Here is a 21,738-nt window from a genome sequence, read left to right on the forward strand (position 1 = left end):
TCTGAATGTTTCACAAATTCTACAAAGATAATTATTACTCAGAAGCACTGCACTGGAAAAGTGTTATGCTTCTATTGTTAAAAGAAAATTATTTCCTGGAATAGAAATAATACTTTGTGAACTAACGTTTCCACCTATACAGCATGACTAGCAAACTGAAAAGGGAGAAGTTTGTGAACAGTTCGGGCCATAAGAATGTCTTCACAAACAATTACACATAATGTATTTGGACAAAATAAAACCGAGATCAAAGATCAGTAATTCATGAATTATAACAGAGGAGCTTTGCTTCTAAATGTATTCACAAAAATTAGTGGAATTCAGTCTGCATTGTATGATACAAAGGCAACACTTCCAGGGACATGATGTAATGTATTGCTAGCAACACCGGAAGTATCCCCAACGCCTGGTGATACATTTTACTTAAAGATTCAGTGGTCAAACAGCCAGGAGATATCTTCTGGATCAGGTTGGCAAGAAGAAACAGCTGGGCGAAGGAGTTTTACCCTCCTCTGCAATGGAGGATGTGGTTCACGTTCTTGCATCATCATGGCTCTGAGATGGTGGTGGTGCACTTGAGTGTGTCTATTTTGTTTAATGAGTCGTTGACCGTTTTGAGCCTTTGTGGTCTTTTGGATAGGAAACATGGAGATGTTCAGTGACTTGTAACATGCATATGAGCACAGATTAACTGTTGCTCTGGACCATTGCAGGGGAAAGGTCTGTTACATACATGTCAGTTACCCAGAACGACTGAGGCCACTGACCTCTGTGGTTTTTTCCAGGCCTCTGTTTCCAATGGGCCATTAAAGATTTATTCCATACGTATGTTATAAAATGTTCTGTAAAGTGAATGAGTTAGCTGAGGAAATTTTTATGTATAAGCATGTGTATACATGTGTGCGTATGCATGTATGCAAGCTGGTTAAAAAAATAAATAGGTTGGTATCAGAGATGGTATTGCTGTTGATAGTAGTCCCTTATCTTTATTATTAAGTAAAATCAAACTATGCAAAGCATGAGATGAGATCTGCATCCAGTAATGCCAGTAACTGTTAGGTGGCAGAATAAAGCTTGTTAACCTTGCATTTACATTTATGACTTTTTTTACAACACTGTTCATCCTCTTTTTTTTTTTTCAGTATGAAACTTGCATTACCTATGTCATACTGTTTTTTAAGGCTGATTTGAAAATACCATAGTCTTCCCGTGTCGAAGGAGAAAATTTAGTGAGCCCACACACAGAAACACTTACACGTGGACAGATCCTACAGATGTCTATGAGTGCACCTATATTAAAATTTTTGTGTAGATCTTCCACTCTTAAAAGCTAATCTCCTGGTTATTGACAGTTACTGCACTTCTTCACATCAGGGCGTGATTTTGAAATATGTGAACTGGGTTCCTTTTGCAGGAAATTAAACCAGAAGATCCGCTGCAGGAATGCACCTAATTTATCAGTTCAAATGTTCACACTGAACTAATGTGAAGTTATGTCCTACCCTCCCAAAACACATGTAGTGCCATTGTTAGGCCCTCAGCACCAACGGTGTTACTCAGTAGATTTGCTCTTACTGTTCATCTAGGCATGGTCTAGAGGATTATATCACGTTAAGTAGGTTATCCCTGTAGATCTATGTTTTGTGTCATGGATATTGGTGGTGAAAGTGCTTGTTTAGAGCACAGTCATCTGTTGTTTGTTTGTAGTTTTTTTTCAGAAAGGTATGGCTGTGATTTTTATTGTTCTCCTTAACTGAGAATTAATTTGTTACTTGCACATAAATGCACATGCATACTTAATGTTCTCTATTTCCCTTTCCATCTCCCTTGTTTTGATTTAAATCTTCAGAACCACTAAAAGCCACGATTAGCCCACGGAAAGTAAAAAGCAGTGTTGGTAGTCAAGTCTCCTTGTCCTGCAGTGTGACGGGAACTGAGGACCAGGAGCTTTCCTGGTATCGTAATGGTGAAATCATCAACCCTGATAACAATGTCCGGATCACTGGCATCAACCGGGAGAACCTTATTATGGATGGCATGGCCAAGAGTGATGGGGGAGCTTACCAGTGCTTTGTGCGCAAGGACAAGATGTCTGCTCAAGACTATGTTCAGGTGGTACTAGAAGGTCAGTCACTACCTGGTTAGTGATTCTGGTCTCCATAATATATATGTCATCTTTAAGTGTCATTGTTGTAAAGTGAGGGATAGCAGACCCTAGACAGGAGAAGAGAGTACTCATGAACTGTCAGAGGGGTTTATTGTGCCCCACTGTGAGCAAAAACTATTGGAATGAAAAAATTGATTTGAAAACAAAAAACCCTTTTCTGATTTTTCTGATTTTTGACATTAGCTTTCAGAGAGACATGAGAGAAGAGGTCTCTATTCAACTCCAAACATCTCCTTCTGGGCATGGCTTTTCTGGTTGGGTGTATTGGCTGAAGGCTTGGACATCATCTTAACTAACTGACACAATGTTCCACATGATAATCAAGTGAGGAAAGTAATCGATTTGTACAGAGCCAGCTCACTAATGAGGCTGTAGTGCAGTTGTGGCATGGACACTATTTTTAGAGTCTTTATAGAAAAAGAAGAGATTACCTGCCTGGACTGAGTTACCTCGGCAACCATTTCCCGTGACTAAGAAAGCCTAAAGAGCGTATTGATAATCTATCATGATGTCGAGAGAGAGTGCAGGTTATCAGAGAGCAACAGCAGGAAAGATTTCAAAGACACTCAGGTCTCACTAGGAGAATAATGTCTGCTTTCATCTCCAAAAAAAGCCTGTCACTTGAATTAAAAAAAAAGAGGAGGAGGTGTGGCAGAGGTACATAGCGTGCACACTCACATATTTATTGGTCCTGTGTCAATTTTCTTTCAGTATAAAAAAAGCTTTTTTTTTTATTACTGTTGTTTTGTTTTCTGAGAGATGATGGTATCTAATACATAGCAAAGGAAAAGATGACAGTCAGAGATGAAAATAAATAAATAAATAAGAACTCTGTCACACAACCAATGGGACAGAAATGAAAGGGAGGGAGGGAAGAGGAGAAAATTATCAAATCAAATCAAATGCTCCTCCAGGGACGCTGAGGTCTTTCAGGAGCCTGAGAGTGGCAGTGCCTTACGTTTTTGACTACGGTGCAAGCAAGGGAATTTTGCAGCCCTGTCTTTAATGCTGCTATGACTCCACACATTTCGTGGGGAGTCTTGCATACATCATGCCAGTTCCTTCAGCTTCGTGGGTGAGATTGCATTGAAATTACAATGTAAGAATTGTGATTTCCAGGGGAGTCATCATGGTTCAAGCCTCCCAAACATACGGGTAACACACAGCAGAGTGTACAGGAAGAGGCAGTACGTAGTGTGCAAAAACAAGTAGTGCATCACACAGATCATGAGACTTGTCAGTGCTATCCTGACACCTTCTGTCCTGTGCAACACTGAAATGAGGTGCCCTTAAAGGGCTTTGTGTACAAGGTGAGTTTTCAAGTGTCTTTGGTCCCTCTCTAGGTAATAAGGTGCCTTTTCCTTCTTGCAGACACTAATATGGTAGGAACACTGAAGTTAGTGTACTTGCCCCTTGGCTCTTTAAAACCAGACAGTAGCCTACAGCACTGCTGTCCGAACTTCAGACTGGATTGCTTCCTGTGTTCTGCATACTGCTCTTGGTGTGTGGCCTTTTGCTCCCGATTACACTGAAATTCCTTCTAGATACAGCTTTGAAAGTATGATTTTCAAACGAGAACGAACATGCATTACACGATCTCAGAAAGAACTTCCTAATAGCAGAGTGTCGGCCCTCCTAAATGTTACCCCACTGAACTCTCTGGATAGGTGGTTAGTTAATCCTGCTACCTACTTACAATCTCAAAGTTTCTGTCTCCATCCATTCTCCTTTTTCACTTGCCTGCTAGAGGCTGAGTAAATTGTGACACAGATCACAAGAGAAAGCATTTGAATGCTCTCATTTCAGAGGAATATTTATCTGTAGCACAAAATGACCACAGAAAGAAACTGGCATCACTGCTGCTACTGGCAATCTGTATTCAGAAAAGCTTGATTTAATACTTTTCTAAATGGTGTATTGTGGGTCAGGACTAAACTGCATTGGCACAGCTGTGTGAAATCAGACTATGCAAGTCATGCCTGGCTCTTGCCAGCAGGATTCATCCTTAGCTTTCCAAGGAGCTGAAATCTACCAGCAGAAGAAAAATTCCAAATATGTAGAGGTTTTGCTGTATGTCTTTTGTGATGAACTGTGTATGACTTTAACACTTTTCTGCAAGAACCTGGCAGTGCATATAGCTGTGCAGAGCCCTGGTCCATCTATTCAACTGCTTTTCCTTCAGCAGAGTCAGTACCGGGTTTCTCAGAAGATGAAAAAGAAACCTGCAGTAAGCAAAGGATCATTTAAGTAGTCAACTACCAAAATTTGTTTCCCTCTCTCAATAATTAGAGTTACGTCCTGGAACACAACTCTTTGCATTGCTTCTAAAAAAGATCTTGGCTCATATGATAGGCTCCAGGATAGAGGGAACAAGCTTTACACCATGTAAGTACTATTCTCCTGCTTTTCTTTCCCTTGGCAGATGGAACTCCCAAAATAATTTCTGCCTTCAGTGAGAAAGTGGTGAGTCCAGGAGAGCCAGTCTCCCTTATGTGCAACGTGAAGGGGACTCCTCTGCCTACAATCACTTGGACACTGGATGAAGATCCCATTGTGAAGGATGGCAGTCATCGTATCAGCCAGATTATCACCTCCGAAGGCAATGTGGTCAGTTACCTGAATATCTCTAATGCTCAGGTCCGAGATGGTGGAGTTTATCGCTGTACTGCCAACAACTCTGCTGGAGTCGTCCTGTACCAGGCTCGAATAAACGTAAGAGGTGCTTGTCAAATCAGCTCCTCAAAAAAACACACATAACTCATTGTAGTGGAGAAGAAGATTGTTGCATGTGATGAAAACCAACTTACTGTTTTTCCTCTCCTTTTCTTCCCCCCTCTCTTTTCCCACCCTGCCTCTCCAGCCCCATCTAGAAAGCGTATGGTATGGTTAAATGTTGGAAGAACCCTTTGGCTTATGTTCTATAGTCTTTTTTTCCTATACTCATCTCTATTAGTTCACAGTTTCTTTACTTTAGTCCTGCTGTGCATGGGGTTTTTTTTTTTCCTTTCCTCCTTTATTTGTCCAACATTCATTGCAGTTATCCATGTATACAGTACTTTAGCTTGCATTTCTAGCTCTACATGGCATAATACCCATCCTCATGGTATTATACTTTATTTACATCAAAAAGAGAAGCTAACTTTATCAGTGTTCTCATGTGTAACAGGATTCTAGCTTTGTCTTAGTTTTAGTATTTCACATTAATTAAATCATCCTCAGCCTTTTAATTTGTAATGCAGCAAAGATTTTATCAGGCAAGGGTTAGATAATTCAAACATATACCCCCACATAATTAGTATGTATGCTGCAGGGTGAGGAAAAACTAGAGCATATAAAGATTAGGGAAACTGCTTAAGTAGCTCTTAAAAGCAAAAACTGTCAAATGCTAAAAAGTGTGTGAGCCGCATCTGTAAATGTTGTTAACGTTTGTATATTTGAAAAATTATATGCATGTTTCTTCAAGCAAATGTGCCTTTAAATTGTTTTCAAGAGTTTTCTTTTTACCTTTCTAGGGCCAGCAAGCATTCGACCAATGAAGAACATCACAGCAATAGCTGGACGGGACACTTACATCCACTGTCGTGTGATTGGCTACCCCTATTACTCCATCAAGTGGTACAAGAACTCTAACCTGCTACCATTTAACCATCGTCAAGTGGCGTTTGAAAACAATGGGACACTGAAGCTTTCAGATGTGCAGAAGGAAGTAGACGAGGGTGAATACACGTGCAATGTCCTCGTTCAACCCCAGCTGTCCACCAGCCAGAGTGTGCACGTGACCGTAAAAGGTGAGGTCAGCTCAGAAAACTAGAGCCAAGCTAATGGCTGTGTCTTTCCTAGAAACTCAGAATTGCACACATGGGATTGTGCTGCCACTTAGATAATAAGCACTTAAGAAGGTTAATCCAGACTTGTGTTTATTTTTAATGATGAGATAGATGCTAATCAGTCACTGTGTCTTGTTCTCTCTTGACTTTCAACCTCCTTCATTCAACTAGCAAAGTATTGCCTTCTAAGCGGAAGCCTTGCAGAAGCAAGCTTTCTATGAGCAGTTTTCACTACAACAACAACTAAGGCAGTAAATAATGTTTTGTCATCTGAGTTTCACTGGTGACTGTTTCTCTGCTGGATGACAAAGTTCACATTTTCATTACCCAGTGACTTCCCAGCTTTTAAAAAATAAGATGAGAATTTTTCTGTATGTGTTTCTGCCAGTAAGCAGAGACAGGAACTAAAAGCATTAACCTTGCTTTCCTGTTATCAAGGTTGCTTTTCTGAGTGTTCTTGATGCGTAGAAAGGTAGCACTGTAAATAAATGTGACTTGAAATTCTAATAGGATGCTTAAAATCTATTCAAATAGTCCCAAACAAGGATGTTCAGATGGACCTGAAAGACTTCAGCTGTAGATCAGACGAGGAATTTTTTAGCATTGTGTTCTGACTATCCTGATATTGGCAATGTTCAGACCTATTCACAAGGACACAAAAGACAGAAAACCTGATTGCAGTAGCACCTAGTTTTGAGCAATGGGGCCACTAAATAGTGCACTTCATGTGAACCTGTAGGAAGAACTGAGGTATAATTTCACTGTTCCTGAAGTTCTTAGAAACCTTTCCTGGGCTTTTTTTTGGGGGGGAGAGGAGAGACTGGAAGGAAGGTTGATTTCATATCTGTTCTCAGATAAGATACAGAGGAGAACACTAAGGTAAAATGAGTTTGTTACAGGCATCTGATCTTTTAACTCCTTTCTGTTTTGTTTGTTTAGCCCTTTCTTATTTTCAGTCTGGAGTGATGTAATTGCTAATTATTTCAAGGGATTAGGGGATTAGCTTTAAACCACCAGCAATTTGGACTCTGAAAGGCATGACTCCTTATACACCTGAGACCATCAGGGGCACTGGTGACACACTGCAGCATAAAAAGATAATTTCACCATTTCTTTTCATGTATGTGGTACGTTGCTTGACATTACAGTAATATCTCAGGTCTATTGATGCAGTTTAGGAACTGAATGCCAAAGTAGTAATTGTGTTGCTGCTGCACCAGCAGTTCACCATTGTAAATCTGATCGGCAATGCTGACTCTTAAGTGATACTGTTCTTCAAATGACTATCAAAATGAATGTAGCTAGGCAAAAAAAATCCAGCAGTCTATCCTTACAGCTTGGGCATTCAGATCATGCTAGCTGGTACCTCAGGGGCAATATTATTTTTACTTCCATTAGGTTACAATTTCAAACTTGACAATTCCTCCCTCAGAAAGCAGATTGCCAGCTCTATCAATTTTGATTGAACTGTAGCTTTTATTAATGGTTTGACTTCCTTGAAGGTATTCTACTGCATTTCTGGGTATTCAGCTGCCAGGGCCATTGGCTGTTCAGAAATCTCAAACAGCGACTGCATATACTCTGTATAACTTGCATAAACATGCGGCACATTTGAAGAGTGCCAGTGGGCTGAGCTGCCCTGCACCTGTGATACAGCCTCATCCTGCATGTGCTCCATAAGGCAGATGCATTGGAGCAGTGCAAGTTGCAGTGTCAAAAGTGATCCATGGCATATGCAAAGCATACATGTCAGTGTGGCTCATACCTATTGATCTGGAGTTGCCAAAGTTGGCTGTAAAGTGCCCTAGCTACTTCAGCATGCCCTGGCCTTGACAAGACATTATTATTTTAAAAAAAGGTTAATATCCTGTCCTAATATGCTAAGCCCAAAATGTCAGAGGTGAGCTTTGTATGTCAGACCTGAACAATTCTCAAGGTTCTGCTGTTGTAGCTGGAGGTCAGCATTGCCACAGTGGTTTTTTAGGTGGCTACGCATTGTTTTCTTCCATAACTACATAATGATTTTATCTAACATATTAGCAGAGAGTCAAAAGTGGTCTGCTGCTTCAAAATATTAATGTTTTTGCTGTTTTTTCATTTTATAGATGCCAAAGTTGATGTGATGAGTTTTCTGGCACTTATGTTTGATTCCAGAAAATACAAAATATGTGCCAGCTTGCATACAAGAGTATTAAAGTACTCTGAAATATGACATTATAAGGGGGGTTAATATCAGTGCCTAAATCTCCTTATTTATAGTTCAGCTTCTCATACCATCAGTATACTTATTTCTTCTCCAGAGAAACAGAGGGAGAATTATTGCCCATCTTCAACATGGGTCCTTTGGTTTGTTCTCATTGTTCGTCATGAACTTCTCTGAGATGATAATCTCTGCGGTATCAAAGTGTTTCAGAAACAATGCGTTCATTTTCAAAGTCCACCTGGATTATCAGGAGCCCTTTGGCAAGTGGCAACTGAAGCACAGACTGAACTTAAAAGTACCCACAAATTTTTGTGTGTTCAATTTCAGAAGCCTATAGCTTGATTTTTCCAGTTCACCTGCTGTTATATAACATTCATATGTTCAAAGCTCTGGTCCCATTGAAATGAAGTTGCTTCTGAGAGTTCTTTTTCCTTCTTCAGATCAGTCATGTCACCCAGCTTAGCAACCCTCTGGTAAAGACAGATATAAGTAATTTAATTAGCATTATCTGAGAGATCTGTGGCAAAGGTGAATACAGAATTTGGCTCTACAGGGCAACATTTGTCTGCGTTATGCATACAACTGTCCTTTCTTGTCTGCAGTCCTCTGCTACATTTACTGCTCACTTTCCAAACTCTCCAGTACATGAAGCATTCTCGTTCTGTCTTGAATGAGGGCTTGCTAAAAGCAGCATCAAATACAGGTATGCAACAGCATGAGCATGTAATGAAATACAAGAGGGCTGCCCATTCTGTAGAGTATTTTGAGATTTACAAACATCCAAATGAAAGCCAAATCTTAAGGACATTCTTTGGAAATCACTGTGAGATCTCATATAGGTGAATAGAAAGTTTCTTGACAATAACTTCAGAATTAAATCCTGGCTGCCAGAGAACCCAAAAGTGGGGCTTATAGACCCTTGCTGTGCAGCCTCCCACCTGGCAGGCTGTCAGGAAGGCAAAAGCTTGGGAGCTGGGCACTTAAGTGCTATTTGACCTTAGGCCAGCTATTTCTTTGCATTGCTGATCAGAAGAATCAATTAGACACCACATGAAATCAGTTGTCCCATTTTTTTAGGAAAAATTGGTGCCCTTGTCTGCATAGCCACCTACCCCAGAGGTCTGCAGACTCCAGATAACTCTGTCCCACAGAGATGTGGCATGCCACCCCACCACCATCCCTTGCCTGTCCCTTTTCTCTGTCCAAAAATCTGGATCTTGGAAGCTAGCAGTCCCATAAGCTGGCTGCTGGGAGCTGAGTGGATAAGCTGGCAGGAAAATACGCAGGTTTCTGCTTGGCAGACATAGCTCTGTTGGAACCGTGCCCGAGTCCTAACGGAGCTTTTTGGAAATCAATCCATCTTGGCATTATTTTTTTATATTTAGGCAAATGAATTGGCCAGTTCTGAGTTCTGACAAAAAGCCATGAATACTACTCACCCTGTAATGCATACCTAACGGGCAGAAGACTATGGCTGTACTTACTTAATTTCTGGTATTTTATACCTGTCGACCACTTGCCTTTGCAACTGTAATAACACCCTTTAAACGTGTTTTGCTTTGGCCTGGGTTAAATGCGATTTGCTTTCTAGCTTTTTTGTAAAGTAAACTGAACCCCCTTTCCTCCCCCTCCTGCAAAGTGGAAACAATAGTTACTGACATCCTCAGAAGTAATCATTGAGATTAGCCTTGCTAAGGATACTGCATAGGTCCTTGCCAAGAAGAGAATTATTCTTAGCAGCACTAGTTTCTTACTCTGAATTTGGCCCAGTTCTAGTGGTTTGCGAGTGGGGTTCATATACATCTGCCAGTAGCAGAGGACTATTGAAGTCAGACATCCTAAGGAAAAGAATATTCTGTAGAAGATGTGGGGTTTTGTGTTCATTGCTCCTAATTATGACCTGTCCTCCTCAGTCTGCTCCAGCTCATCCTTGCCCTAGTCTTGACTCTTCTGCTCTGGGTTCCAAAACCAGTCTGTCCTCCACATCTTTCCCATCTCAGTCCTCATTTCCTTGGTGCCTTGTTCTCATGACTCAAAACTAGTCTTCCCTTTCAGAGCTCCCAATCTTCCTTTCAGCCTCCAGTCCTCTCTTTCTGCCAGTCTTCATTTTCTCCATCTCCACTGGGTTTTAGTCTGTTTCCCCTTCATGTGGGTCTTTGTTCCCTCTCAGTGCTGTACCTCGCCGCCCTGCTTCCTTGTCCCAGTTTGGCATCCCCAGCTAGTTTTCCAACTCCACTTTACCAACCCCCATCACCTCTGCAATCCCACTGCAAGCCTGCTCCCAAATTCTGACTTCCACCCACAGCCCCTAAATCCAATTCTATAATTCCCTTTTGTTATCCTGGACAGCGCTTTGAGCTTCTACTCCATCGCTTGCTGCTGCTATCTGCGTGCCCAGCAATGCAGGCTGGTTCCCCACTCTGATCCCTTGGCCCCCCCATATCCTTTCTTTCTCTCTTCATTGAAATAACTTTTTTCATGCTTCCTGGGCCCAGCATGGGCAGCTGTATGAGCACTAGAGACACAAATCTGTCTGCTTTGATTTCTGACATCTCACCAGACAGCACCTGCCCCACGTGGCTGGAACTGATTCAGCCACTGAAGGTAGTGCTAAGCTGTGTTCAGTGCTGCTCGAACTCTGGGAGCTCTTAGCTGATAGTCACTGGAAAAATCTCTTCTCAGGATGTAATAACTGTGGGGGTTTTGTCTATTTATTTACTTATTTTTGCTCAGACTGCAAAATTTGGGCACCCTTGTGATGACTTTTCATAGGGACTGCAAGAGTATCTGATGCTAGTGCCATCACCTGCCGAACTTGAAAAACATGCTGCTAACGATGGGGCAGGTGGGACTTCTCAGTTTCTCACAATGCCTTTTTTTTTTTTGCTTTTATGCTAGGATCAATATATACTGCATCCTTATTTTTCCACCCTCCTGCCTTATTCTTGGAAATGGCCAAACAGTTGTAGCTGAAACTTTCCAGCTGAAATGACTCAGCCCGAGGCAGACACCTGGCCTGGAAAAATACTACCCAAACAAAAATCAAACTGCAAGCAAACGAAAATAGCCTTATAATGAGAAATGTTGGCAAACAAAGAAAGAGGTTATATTACCCACCCCATCTGTAAGTTTCGTATTTCTATTGAAAAACAACCCTTCAAGAGGCAAGATGGTAAAATAATAATAGCAGCATCTCTTCTACAGCATTTTAGTAGATCTCAAAGCATTTTAAAAAGAGGAGTGAGTCATTATCTCCATTTTTTTATTATTATGTAATTTATAGTAATAGTTTTCTCAGCTACAGTAAAAGCCATCAGTAGTAAGTGATGATTTTCTTTTCATCAGTCTCATGGGACACACTTCTCATGTAAACAGCCTGCTGCTATTCACACTTCTCTGACAGAAATTAATTGAAAAAGAAGCCCCTGAGAGGGAAGGGTGCAGCATCATTAAAATAAAAAGTGCGGTGTTCAAAAGGACTGTTTCTGATCTTGTAGAGCTTATATATCTCATTGATTTAGAAGGCTTCTCATTGCCTTATGCCAAAGTGATAACACTTCACCTGTTGCGAACCGCATAAAAGAATTGTACAAGCCTGTTGCTTTTTGGAAAACAAGCCAACCAAGCACAGGCTATTTCTAAGCAACTTCAGGTTGCAACTATTTGAATAGATTTGAAAAGATTCTCCTCATCTTTCCTGAGAAGTATCTACTTTTTTGAATATATACAATGTTATTGGTGGACTTGCATTGCAGATCAGTTCAGGGAGGGCTCATTTAGATAGTGAAAAATATGCAGGCACAAAAGGGAAAAAACATCAGGGGAAATCTTTCCAGGGTTCTTGGAAACATGGTGCATGCTGTCATCAAAAAATCTGCTAATCTGTTTATGCTTCAGTCTGTGGCATGGATTATGGCAAGTGTGAATTCAGTTTCACGCGTGTATCTAAGATGTAACTTCTTATCTGTCCTACTGACTGAACCTTGCCAATAATTTGAGTCAGAAAAAACTTTTGGCCTTGACGTCCTTCAGATAATTCTTTCATTATATTACTTTCTGCCATTCTTTCACTCTCCCACGCAATATCTTTTTGGATTCCTCAAGCTTGTTGCAACTTCTTCAGGAAGAAATACTCAGATCTCTCAAAGTGACTGGAGTTGTCATGTGCAGGAATCCTGCAAGGACCATGTGGATGAGAATGTCCAGCTGTGCAAAAGAACCTGCAAAAATCCACTTAACAGTCATTTTCAGGTCACATAATGGGCATGGGGACTTGTTATGGGGAGCAAGCAGTGGCAGCAGTCTGGTTTAAGGGTACGTGCACTTTGGTAGTGGTATCTCCAATGTGAGAACCCCAGCATCTAGCCCATAGAAGTACCTGAAGAAAAGACTAAAACAGTCTGATATTTTTTGCCGTTCAACATACAACAACTCAAGGTTAGCCTTGCATTAAAATAGCTGACTTACATTCTTTAAAAGCTCACGTGTCATGTGGATGCTGCAGTTAAGAAGTGTCTTATTTTGTAGCAGTACACTTCTAATATAGTATACTCTTAATAACTTCCTCTCTGACACTGCAGAAAATGGTCACCCAAAAATGTATGTTTAAGTTGTTTCATTACTATCCTAGTCTTCATGATGAGGAACTGGTATGTACAAATATAAAACTTTTCACTTAAATCTAAAATAAAACTCACTGCTTTTGTGCACAGTCTTATATCTTTCAAACACAATTTAAGTTGGTGTATGGATGTGTTTGTTTATGAATTATGTAAACAATGTGAAATGAGCCTTAATACTTGAACAAGAGCCTCAGGTAAGGAGTTCAAGAGTATCTGTATGTTATGCTTGGGTTTATCAAAAGCTAGCCCTCTTCTCTCTCTTACAGTGCAGCTTTATTTACTTTGGTTTTGGAAGAAGGTATGTTCTTGCCCTTTTTTGTTTGTATTTTGTCAATTATATTTGAAACACTTTCTTATATATTTGCTAAAATTGCTCTTAAAATGTTAAGCACTTTACTGCATCAAGTTAGCGTGAGCTATTAGCAGTGTGTGTAAGTACATATAGTAAAAGTGAGACTGTGCATGCACATGATAGTGCAGGTCTGGAATATGCTAGACTAATTTCAAATTGATGTGTATGATACATAGCATGCAAAAAAAAGACAGTATCAACTCTGTGGAAACAGAAGGGTGATATAAAATCACGTGCTTGTGTACAGTCCTGGGATAAAGGTGAAAGGGAAGCTAGTGTGAAATCAGTCAAACTACTCCCAGGAATGGTTTTCAGAGCCAGAGGTCATTCTCTTACAGTCCTCTCTCATCTAAATCTGGAACTTTTGGCTCTAGTGATTTAATTGGTTTCAACTTTTCACAGTATTACCTAAAGACAAAGATCACTTCAGATCATGTAGGGGCTAAACAAGGGCAATAGCTCTGGACTAGGTTCCAAAAGCATAATAAAAGTAACTGGTAAGTGCTTCTGTATATCTAGCCTACAAGTGAGGCTTTTTATCAGACAGCACTTTAACAATAAAGGTAACTGCTCATTGTATTAATATTCTCCTGCAGCTGCTAACTTATCTTCAAATCAAGAAGGTTTTCTCTTTTAAAAAATATGTAGCAAATACATCCCCTTGGGCAGGGAACTGAGCTTCCCACCATCCTAGGTTTGCAGGGTGCTTCATATGATAAGGGCATGCACTTTTCCCCTCACAGTGGAGGCTGAAAGGTGGTGGTTCAATAGAAAATGCAAAAGCATTCTTGGTTTCTACACAACATTTTACACCCTCTCTTATTTTGGAGGAGCTCTCAGCACAGCATCAGGCAGCCTATGAGCTACCAGTGTTGCACTGCAGGAAAGGGGAGCAGGGACTAAGGCAAAGGGTGAAGTCTCTCTTGTAAGCTCCCCTGGGAAATACACACCACAGCATTTGCTCTGCCACACTCAGCGGCAGTTCCTGATAAAATACCACAGCTTGTTGTGGTAAGATTTTGAAGATATATGAATACAGGGTTAATTTTGGTAACTAATGAACCTACAAATAGAGGGAAATGTTGTGCAACAGCAGAAGCATTTACAGGGATTGGTTTAGTTCTTTTTTTTTCAATGCATACACTTAGAAAGGCCAGAAGAATATAACAGTATTCCGTCTTTTCAAGACAGGATACATTAGCACACAACGAGGGAGCAGGGTATGAGGCTCGGCTCAGAAATGCCATTAACAGATAGTTTGATGAATGGCATGCCCTGCTGATAAGGCTCAATACATGCAAGAAAGAAGCAGAAAAATCCAGTGCTTCAGTGACTGTGTGCAATTGCTCAGACCATCGCCCACAAGGGATGGAGCTGTTTAGGAGAAACAATCGATGGCTGAGAAAACTTACAAATGACTAAACTGTGGCTAGGGTTTGTGCAGAGACAAAACAGTTTTGGCTTTTGCACTCCCAGTGCATGAAATCTAGGGTCAGTCACATGGCTGCCTTAAGAGACTACTTAGTTTGGTGTTTATTACTTTGCATCAGCCAATGGACCTGTGTTGTGAATGTTCATTACCAAAGGTATTTCATATTTTGGGCACAACTCCTGCAACAGTGTTGTTGCAAGAAAATCCATTAGGGAACAGTTTCTAATGAAAAAGCAGAGGGCAAGTTTCATTTTACTATGCAGAGCCACAGGAGAGGAACACCATGTTCACAAGGCTGCTGCATGAGACAGGCTATCTACAGGATACTCTGTTTTAGTGAATCATCTCAGCAGTTTCTTCCAACATAAATCCCATGGAACAGAGGGCAAAAAATTAAGGATGTTCCCCTGCTAATGGAGAGCAGCATGGAAGCCCTCCTTGCCCTCCTTTACAGTAATCTCCCAGAGGTACAGAAGACCTTGCTAGGGCACAAAACCATAATTTAAATCTTCCTGCATTAACACTAATGAGGCTGGCCCATGCTCCTCTTCTTAAATAGACACTTAATTCAAGCACTCATCAATAAAGCATTCCCAAGACATTGTACTTCATTGCATGAAGCACAGATTTTCACTCTTTTGCCTGTTGCGGGTAGAGGAAGAAACATCCCTTCCATGTACACAAGCACATATATGCATACAGTCCCCTCTATATACAGTTAACATCTTATATATAAAATAGCATAATTTAACAAAAAAATCAACAACAAGCCCTGAAGTATAGTCAAACTAAAGCTACATATGGGAAAGGAAAATACCTCAACATAACCTGAAGTATTTTAAAAACATTTTAAATACATCTACCCTACTGTAATTTTTCTCTCTCAGAGTTAAAGTCATATACATCCCTTTTATTTTTTTAGCACTGCTTGGCAAAGATACAGCTTTAGTTTACAAAAAAGTAACCCACACGCCGATTAATCAAGCTTGATATTTTCTTCTGTCAGGGATAGATGTCAACTTTTTACTGGAGAGAGAGGTGTAGAGATATATATATGGCAACTTTCGTATTTCAGAAATTGCCTGACTTCAGGTATGCTTTATTCTCTGTTTTTAATAAGTGATTTTTTGTGATTGTTTCCTTCTTCAAACCATCAGGAAGAAAATTTATCTGCTATATTAGGTCACCAGGAACTGCCTTTATCAGCCTAAACTGGTAAATACTGTATCTGAAAAACATTCCTCAATAATTCAAAGCTATCTCTAGACTATTTACTTTTTTTAAGTACTGCTTTTAAATTACACACTGGTTTTTAAAATAAGCTCCTTGTCAGGACTGCAAACTGCTACAGGTTGAATATACATTATATTTTATGAAGCGGAAATAAATGTTGGTTTCCTCTGTATCTTAAAAACCTGAGTAGAGGGAAAATGTGCTGTCTATAAATATTTTGGCCAATTTCTGAAATGCTCTGCAGGCTGCTACTTAAATTTTAGAGTTGGTAAATGCAGCCTTGCAAATCAATATTTTCTGAAAAATACTTCAATGTGACCTAATGATCTTGCTCCCTGTTTGCTTCATCAGGGAGATGGAGAGTGAAGATGCACATAATAATCCTTGAGCAATATGTTGTCTGACTGTTGATATAATTTTGTCCATGAAAGATTGGTTCAAATTTGTTACACACTCGGCAGAAAATACAGAAGTAATTTGCCACCCTGTAGCGAATTTTAGCATATCTTTCAGTAATGATGCCCGAGACTAAGAGAAGTGTTTGGGCAGAAATGTGCTAGCCAACACATTAAGGGGGTCACTTCACATGTAGCAGATATTTGCACTCATCAATGGGAAAGGTTATGTCAAAACCTTTTGACAGTCTCATTCTAAAAATTTCTCATTCCCACTTATATTATAAACTGCTTGTCAATAAATGCTAAGAGAAATTTGGCCTTTTTCTGCTGATGTACAAAGAATCTGAAATATCTCACATGAATGCGTTAGCTGCGCTAAGGTAATTAGAAGAGGCAGGCACACATTTTGCCTCACTTTGTGACACTAGGTCCCCAAGTGAAAAAGCAGCTAATTTCCAGCACTCAAAGTTCAAATAAACACAATAATTTATACCGAGTTTCTTTTTTCTGTATGCCTGATCTGCCAGATTTTCAAAACACAACAGGACAGGTTTTAGCGATTTGAGAGATGGCAGTCAGGAAAAAGCATTACAGCGTGTGAGAAAAATTGATTGCAACGGCACTTCTCACAACCGCAGACAGCGAGCTGGTCTTGGAAATAGTCACAGACAGCCTGTAAGGATGAGTTGTAGTATCCTGCGCCTGATGTTACCTCTCTGTGGCAGCTGCACACGGTCATAACTTCTCCTCATCAAACGGCATCACGGCTATGCCAGAAACAGTGGGGTTAATATCTGATTTGTGCACCGTGATGTGCATATACACACAAGCATTTGAACATGCCTTTGTGCGACACTTTTGCCCTTTGAGGGGTTGGTGTTGCTTCCTTAATGATAAACTTTCTTACTCCTGATGGAAGAGTAGCCAACATATGCGATGATCAAAGGAAATGCATTGAACTACCATAGTAATGGTCACAAATGCCTATCCCTGCATCCCAGAAATAGGGCACTGGCAAAAATGCTGTTGGGGAAGTCAATGGGCTGGTATACATTGCAACCGTTTCAAAGAGTTTTTCTGCTTCTTTACTGCTTCAGTCTGGGGAAAACACAGCCTCAGATTTGCTAAAGGGAGAAAGGACAAAAGAAATACCATTAGATAAAGCCAGCAGCTCCATTTTCTTCTGAAGCTAGCTAATATACAGCAGTATAAACGTTCTGCTGTGGGTATCCTTCAATCTTTCCCGTTAAAGATGTTCAAATGTACTACAGAGTATGTATAAGTGATCTCTCAGGCAAGAATAGGAAAATGCACTCCTATATCTAAGGTACATAACGTCTAGGAATCTTCTCTTTTGATAAATGAGTATTTAAGTACTGCTTGCAAAGTTAGTTTTATAGTCTTTTCAGGAGTGATTGATAGAAAACTATCTTAGATCAATGCCCTGGCTGTTAGAATGCTCCCCTGAGAAAGGGAGAAGATTTCAGTTCCTTTGGCTGGGTAGGTATTTGATTTTCTATTTACTGAATTGTTAGTAAATGTTCCAGCCACAACCTGGAGAAAGTGAGGCACCCCCATTAATTCTTGCTTTCTTTATTGAATCCAACCCACTGTTTCTTTTCTTTTTATTAAAAATACCTGAAAACAAAATGTTTTCTGAGAAGTGGAATTCTTCTCTATGATACAAAATAAGATAATTTCTTTCATGGTTTTTGGTTCAGCCACAGAATGGTTCAGCCAGCTTGAGAGTTTATGCCTCGTACTGGTCCTCTGTTTAGAAATCAGTTTTAACTTAAGTTGCTGTCCTGCAAGTACTGTATATGCCTTTCACTTCATACCTCTACCCAATCTTATTGAAAACTGTGACTTGAAACACTAAGAAATAAGTTCCAGGAGCAGTTAGAGAAGCTTACACTCCCTTTCATTGCATCCCAGAGCCAAACAAAGCTAGACCTTCTTCCAGGTTTATTCCATGACCCTAAGGAAGGCTCCTGCACCAGATTCTGAAAGCTGCTGAGCTTTTCCTGGACTGTCCAGGCAATCCCGCTTCTGAACATCCTGGTGAGTCAGGAGATGGCAGTGTGATTTCTTGAAGAGGTGCTCAATACTCTTGCAGGAATCTGTCAGTGGTGACTGGTGTCTCTAGAAGCCAGGGCTTTCACTGCTTGTGATCTCTGCTTATGCATTGGGTATTCAAGGCCACAGAGGTATTTGCAAAAGGTGTGATTTTTTTACCTAAACAATGGTCTATGTCTGTTGAAGGTGTTGATTTTATATATTCAGCACTGCACATCTGTTCCATTATGTTATTTTCAGAAACAAAACCTTAACTGCAATAGCTCCTCTTTCCTCTTTTGTTTCAGTTCCACCTTTTATTCAGCCTTTTGAGTTCCCACGGTTCTCCATTGGGCAGCGGGTCTTCATTCCCTGCGTGGTGGTCTCTGGGGATTTGCCCATCACAATCACCTGGCAGAAGGACGGCAGGCCGATCCCAGCCAGCCTTGGGGTGACGATTGACAACATCGACTTCACCAGCTCCTTAAGGATTTCTAATCTTTCACTGATGCACAATGGGAATTATACCTGTATAGCTAGAAATGATGCAGCAGCTGTGGAGCACCAAAGCCAATTAATCGTGAGAGGTAAGTAGACGTAATTAGTTTGAAGTGCACCAGTTAAGCGGAATTCATCAGTATTTTGTAATGACATCTGTTTGATGGGAAGTATAAAAAAGAGGAAAATATGGTAATCCCTCTCTTCATAACAGAGAGCACACAGAGCAATGAAGCACAGAAACTGATATGACTTTACCTATCTAAAAGTCTCAAAACTAATCAACAACCCTGCAGTGCACAGGGTGGATGAGGGAGCCACAGGATTTACTTCCTGGAAAATTTTGTGAGGCACAAGCCCACTCATTGGGATCAAGCCTTTGAAATGGTATCAAATTCCTCTCTGTTTTTTTTTTAGTCTGATTATCTCCTTTTTTGATTTAGATCAGCTTCTCATATAGCATTATGTCAGTAAAAAAGCAAAGCACTGATGTTGACTTCATAGAGAAAAGACTTTATCCTGTTACCATGTTGTTGTTCTTTTTCTTATTTACGTTTATTATGCAATTAGCATGATTCATTTGCTCATGCTGACTTCACAACATTTTGTGTTGAAGTAGAGGTGAATACAGTTTCAGTAAGGAAACATTTTATGTGGAAAAGACCTTTTTGAAAGATAGCTTGCTTTCAATAGCTTTTACCTTTCAAATCGCACGTTAGCCAAGTTCCCTAGATATTATGCCTTGTGATACATTTTCAAATTTACTGTGCAAAACTTCAACAAAACTAAATTGCTTCCTTTTCTTTCTGAAAGTTTTTCAAAGTGTTTTAAATTTTTGTTTTTTAAAAATAAGACAGTTATACTGTTCCCTGTCCACCATCTCCCTCTTGCTACCAAGCCATTAGACTCCTCAGAGAAAGAGGGCACATGCTGTAATACTGCAAGTGACTCTGGTTATTTCTGCCTGTTGCAGATCACTACATCTTCTATCCCCTTCCATAAGTTTACCAAGACAAATCTTAAAACCACTCAGGGTTTTTTTGCCATCTTTTCCAGGCTTTTTTTCTCCCTCAAAAACTCATTTGAAGCAAAAATTTCTGAACAGCTCTTCCTTTTAAGTCAAATCTTCCCAGTGACCTAGGACTACCCTTAATGGATTATTCCCTAGTTTTCCACTTATAGAATGCATATGCTTATTTTTTTAATGCTAGTATTACCAGAACTCCACAGCAAATAGGTCCGTTGCTTTTTCACTAGTTTTGATATGAATATTACTTCAATGATTTAAAAAAAACAACTCTTGTTTTTAATCTTGTATTATTCAGTACAGATGTCTATTACTTTCCCCATCTATCCAGTAATTCTTAAATTAAGTAGTTTAATTAACTACATGCATTTAATTATTCTTTTCCTAAGCTGTTCTGTTAGCTTTTAACCCTATCCATCATTCTAATAATAAAGATTTTCTTCACCTTCTCTTTTTCTGGAGAAGGGAAAGTTGACAACCTCCTGTCACAACAGACAGTCCACTGGCAATGTCTGCCCTACACAGAAATGCTGCATCTAATAACAGCTGAGATCGTACCTGATTTGCAGTTATACTCAGAGCTTGAAGTGATGGGAATGAATCCCTTTAGCAACTCTGTACGGGCTCCTATAGGCATTTCAACAAAACAGAGATGGTAGGATGATCTCCAGGAAAAAAAAAAAAAGTTGACATAGGTAGTACCACTGAAAACTGTCTTTCTGCAAACACAGTCTGTCCTTTTTTCAGCACTGAGATCCATGAGGCTATAACGGCTCGAGTGAGCCCACGTGTAGGGATTTCTGCTCTGCACCCCACTGATCGGGGCAAGTCCTGCCTTCCTCTAACGGCGTCTCTGCTCTCCCTGCCTTGCCTGGACCACAGCATCCCTGCCTCCTGCTGTCTGTGGGCAATTCTGCTTCTGGCAAGTCCCTGGCTGGCCTGACCTCTGTTCCCTGGACACATCTGCCTCTTGCTGCCTTGTTTGGCATTAATTTGTTTTCCCTCCTTGTCCAGGGGAGGAGTTCTGGAGAGCCTGCTCTCCCACTCCTTTCATACTGCTGACACCAACACCTCCATTTTCCCCTGGTGTGGTGCTGCTTTAATTGCACCTCCTGATGAGGGCTCTGCCCCAGCGGTGAGGTGACAGCTGTTGGGTGCATGTACCTGAAGGGCATCCTTATAAACCCATGGGCATGATAGAGAGTAGCTTTTTACTCTGTTTTACTCAGAGGCTTGGAGCCTATGGAGTCCTAGTCCTGCAACTTTTTAGGAGTTTATGAGGGCTACTTCATTCTTCCCCTCTTGCTTATCTTTCTGCCCAGCTAGTGCTCTGCAGCAGCCTCCTTTAAGCCTCTCTCCTCTCCTCTCTTCTGTCTCCATGTCAATTTCAATGGTAATGTCTTCATCAGTTTTGCGTATGCATCTGGGATAATAGTTCTCACTCAGAGGGAAATGGGAAAATATGATGTTTGACCTGAATTTTCTGCCAAAACCCTGGGCTGACCTCTTTCCCTCATATTGAACGGCTTCAACAGTCTCATTCAATATAGGTCAGAAGACAGACAGCCATCAGAGGGTCACTGTTGGTCACTACTCATCTGCATCCAACCTGACTTATACTCATTTAAGTAAAGACTTGCTTTCCTGCTGTCTGTTTCTTCAGGGTTTCTGATCCCTCCTCATCTTTTTGTTCATAGGTGCCAATAACTGAAACATAGTATTTTTCTAAATCAAATAAGCAGTTTTTCTCCAAATAAAGGAAGAAGAAATGGTGCTTAAACTCCTCTTGTTTCTAATCCACATTGTGTGATGTGGATTTCTCAGCAGTGTGCTTTAAACTTAAATGTTGGCGTTCTGGAATGTCAAGGGATGTGTTCTGGGAATATCTTACTTATGTGAAGTGTGTGCATTTTGATATGAGAGT

The 21,738-nt window shown here is 40.4% G+C and overlaps 1 protein-coding gene across 2 annotated transcripts in view; it reads left to right on the forward strand.

Annotated features, from left to right (window-relative positions):
- DSCAM (DS cell adhesion molecule) overlaps positions 1-21,738 on the forward strand; it is a 410,765-nt gene that overhangs the window by 229,618 nt on the left and 159,409 nt on the right. For both annotated transcript variants that reach the window (XM_059818552.1, XM_059818562.1), the window contains 4 exons: positions 1,850-2,125; positions 4,590-4,886; positions 5,680-5,955; positions 18,598-18,876. In XM_059818552.1, coding sequence (XP_059674535.1) covers positions 1,850-2,125; positions 4,590-4,886; positions 5,680-5,955; positions 18,598-18,876 — 1,128 coding nt within the window. The remainder of the gene's footprint in view (positions 1-1,849; positions 2,126-4,589; positions 4,887-5,679; positions 5,956-18,597; positions 18,877-21,738) is intronic.

The sequence above is a fragment of the Gavia stellata genome, chromosome 1 (assembly GCF_030936135.1).
Source record: "Gavia stellata isolate bGavSte3 chromosome 1, bGavSte3.hap2, whole genome shotgun sequence".
NCBI classification, from domain to species: Eukaryota; Metazoa; Chordata; class Aves; order Gaviiformes; family Gaviidae; genus Gavia; species Gavia stellata.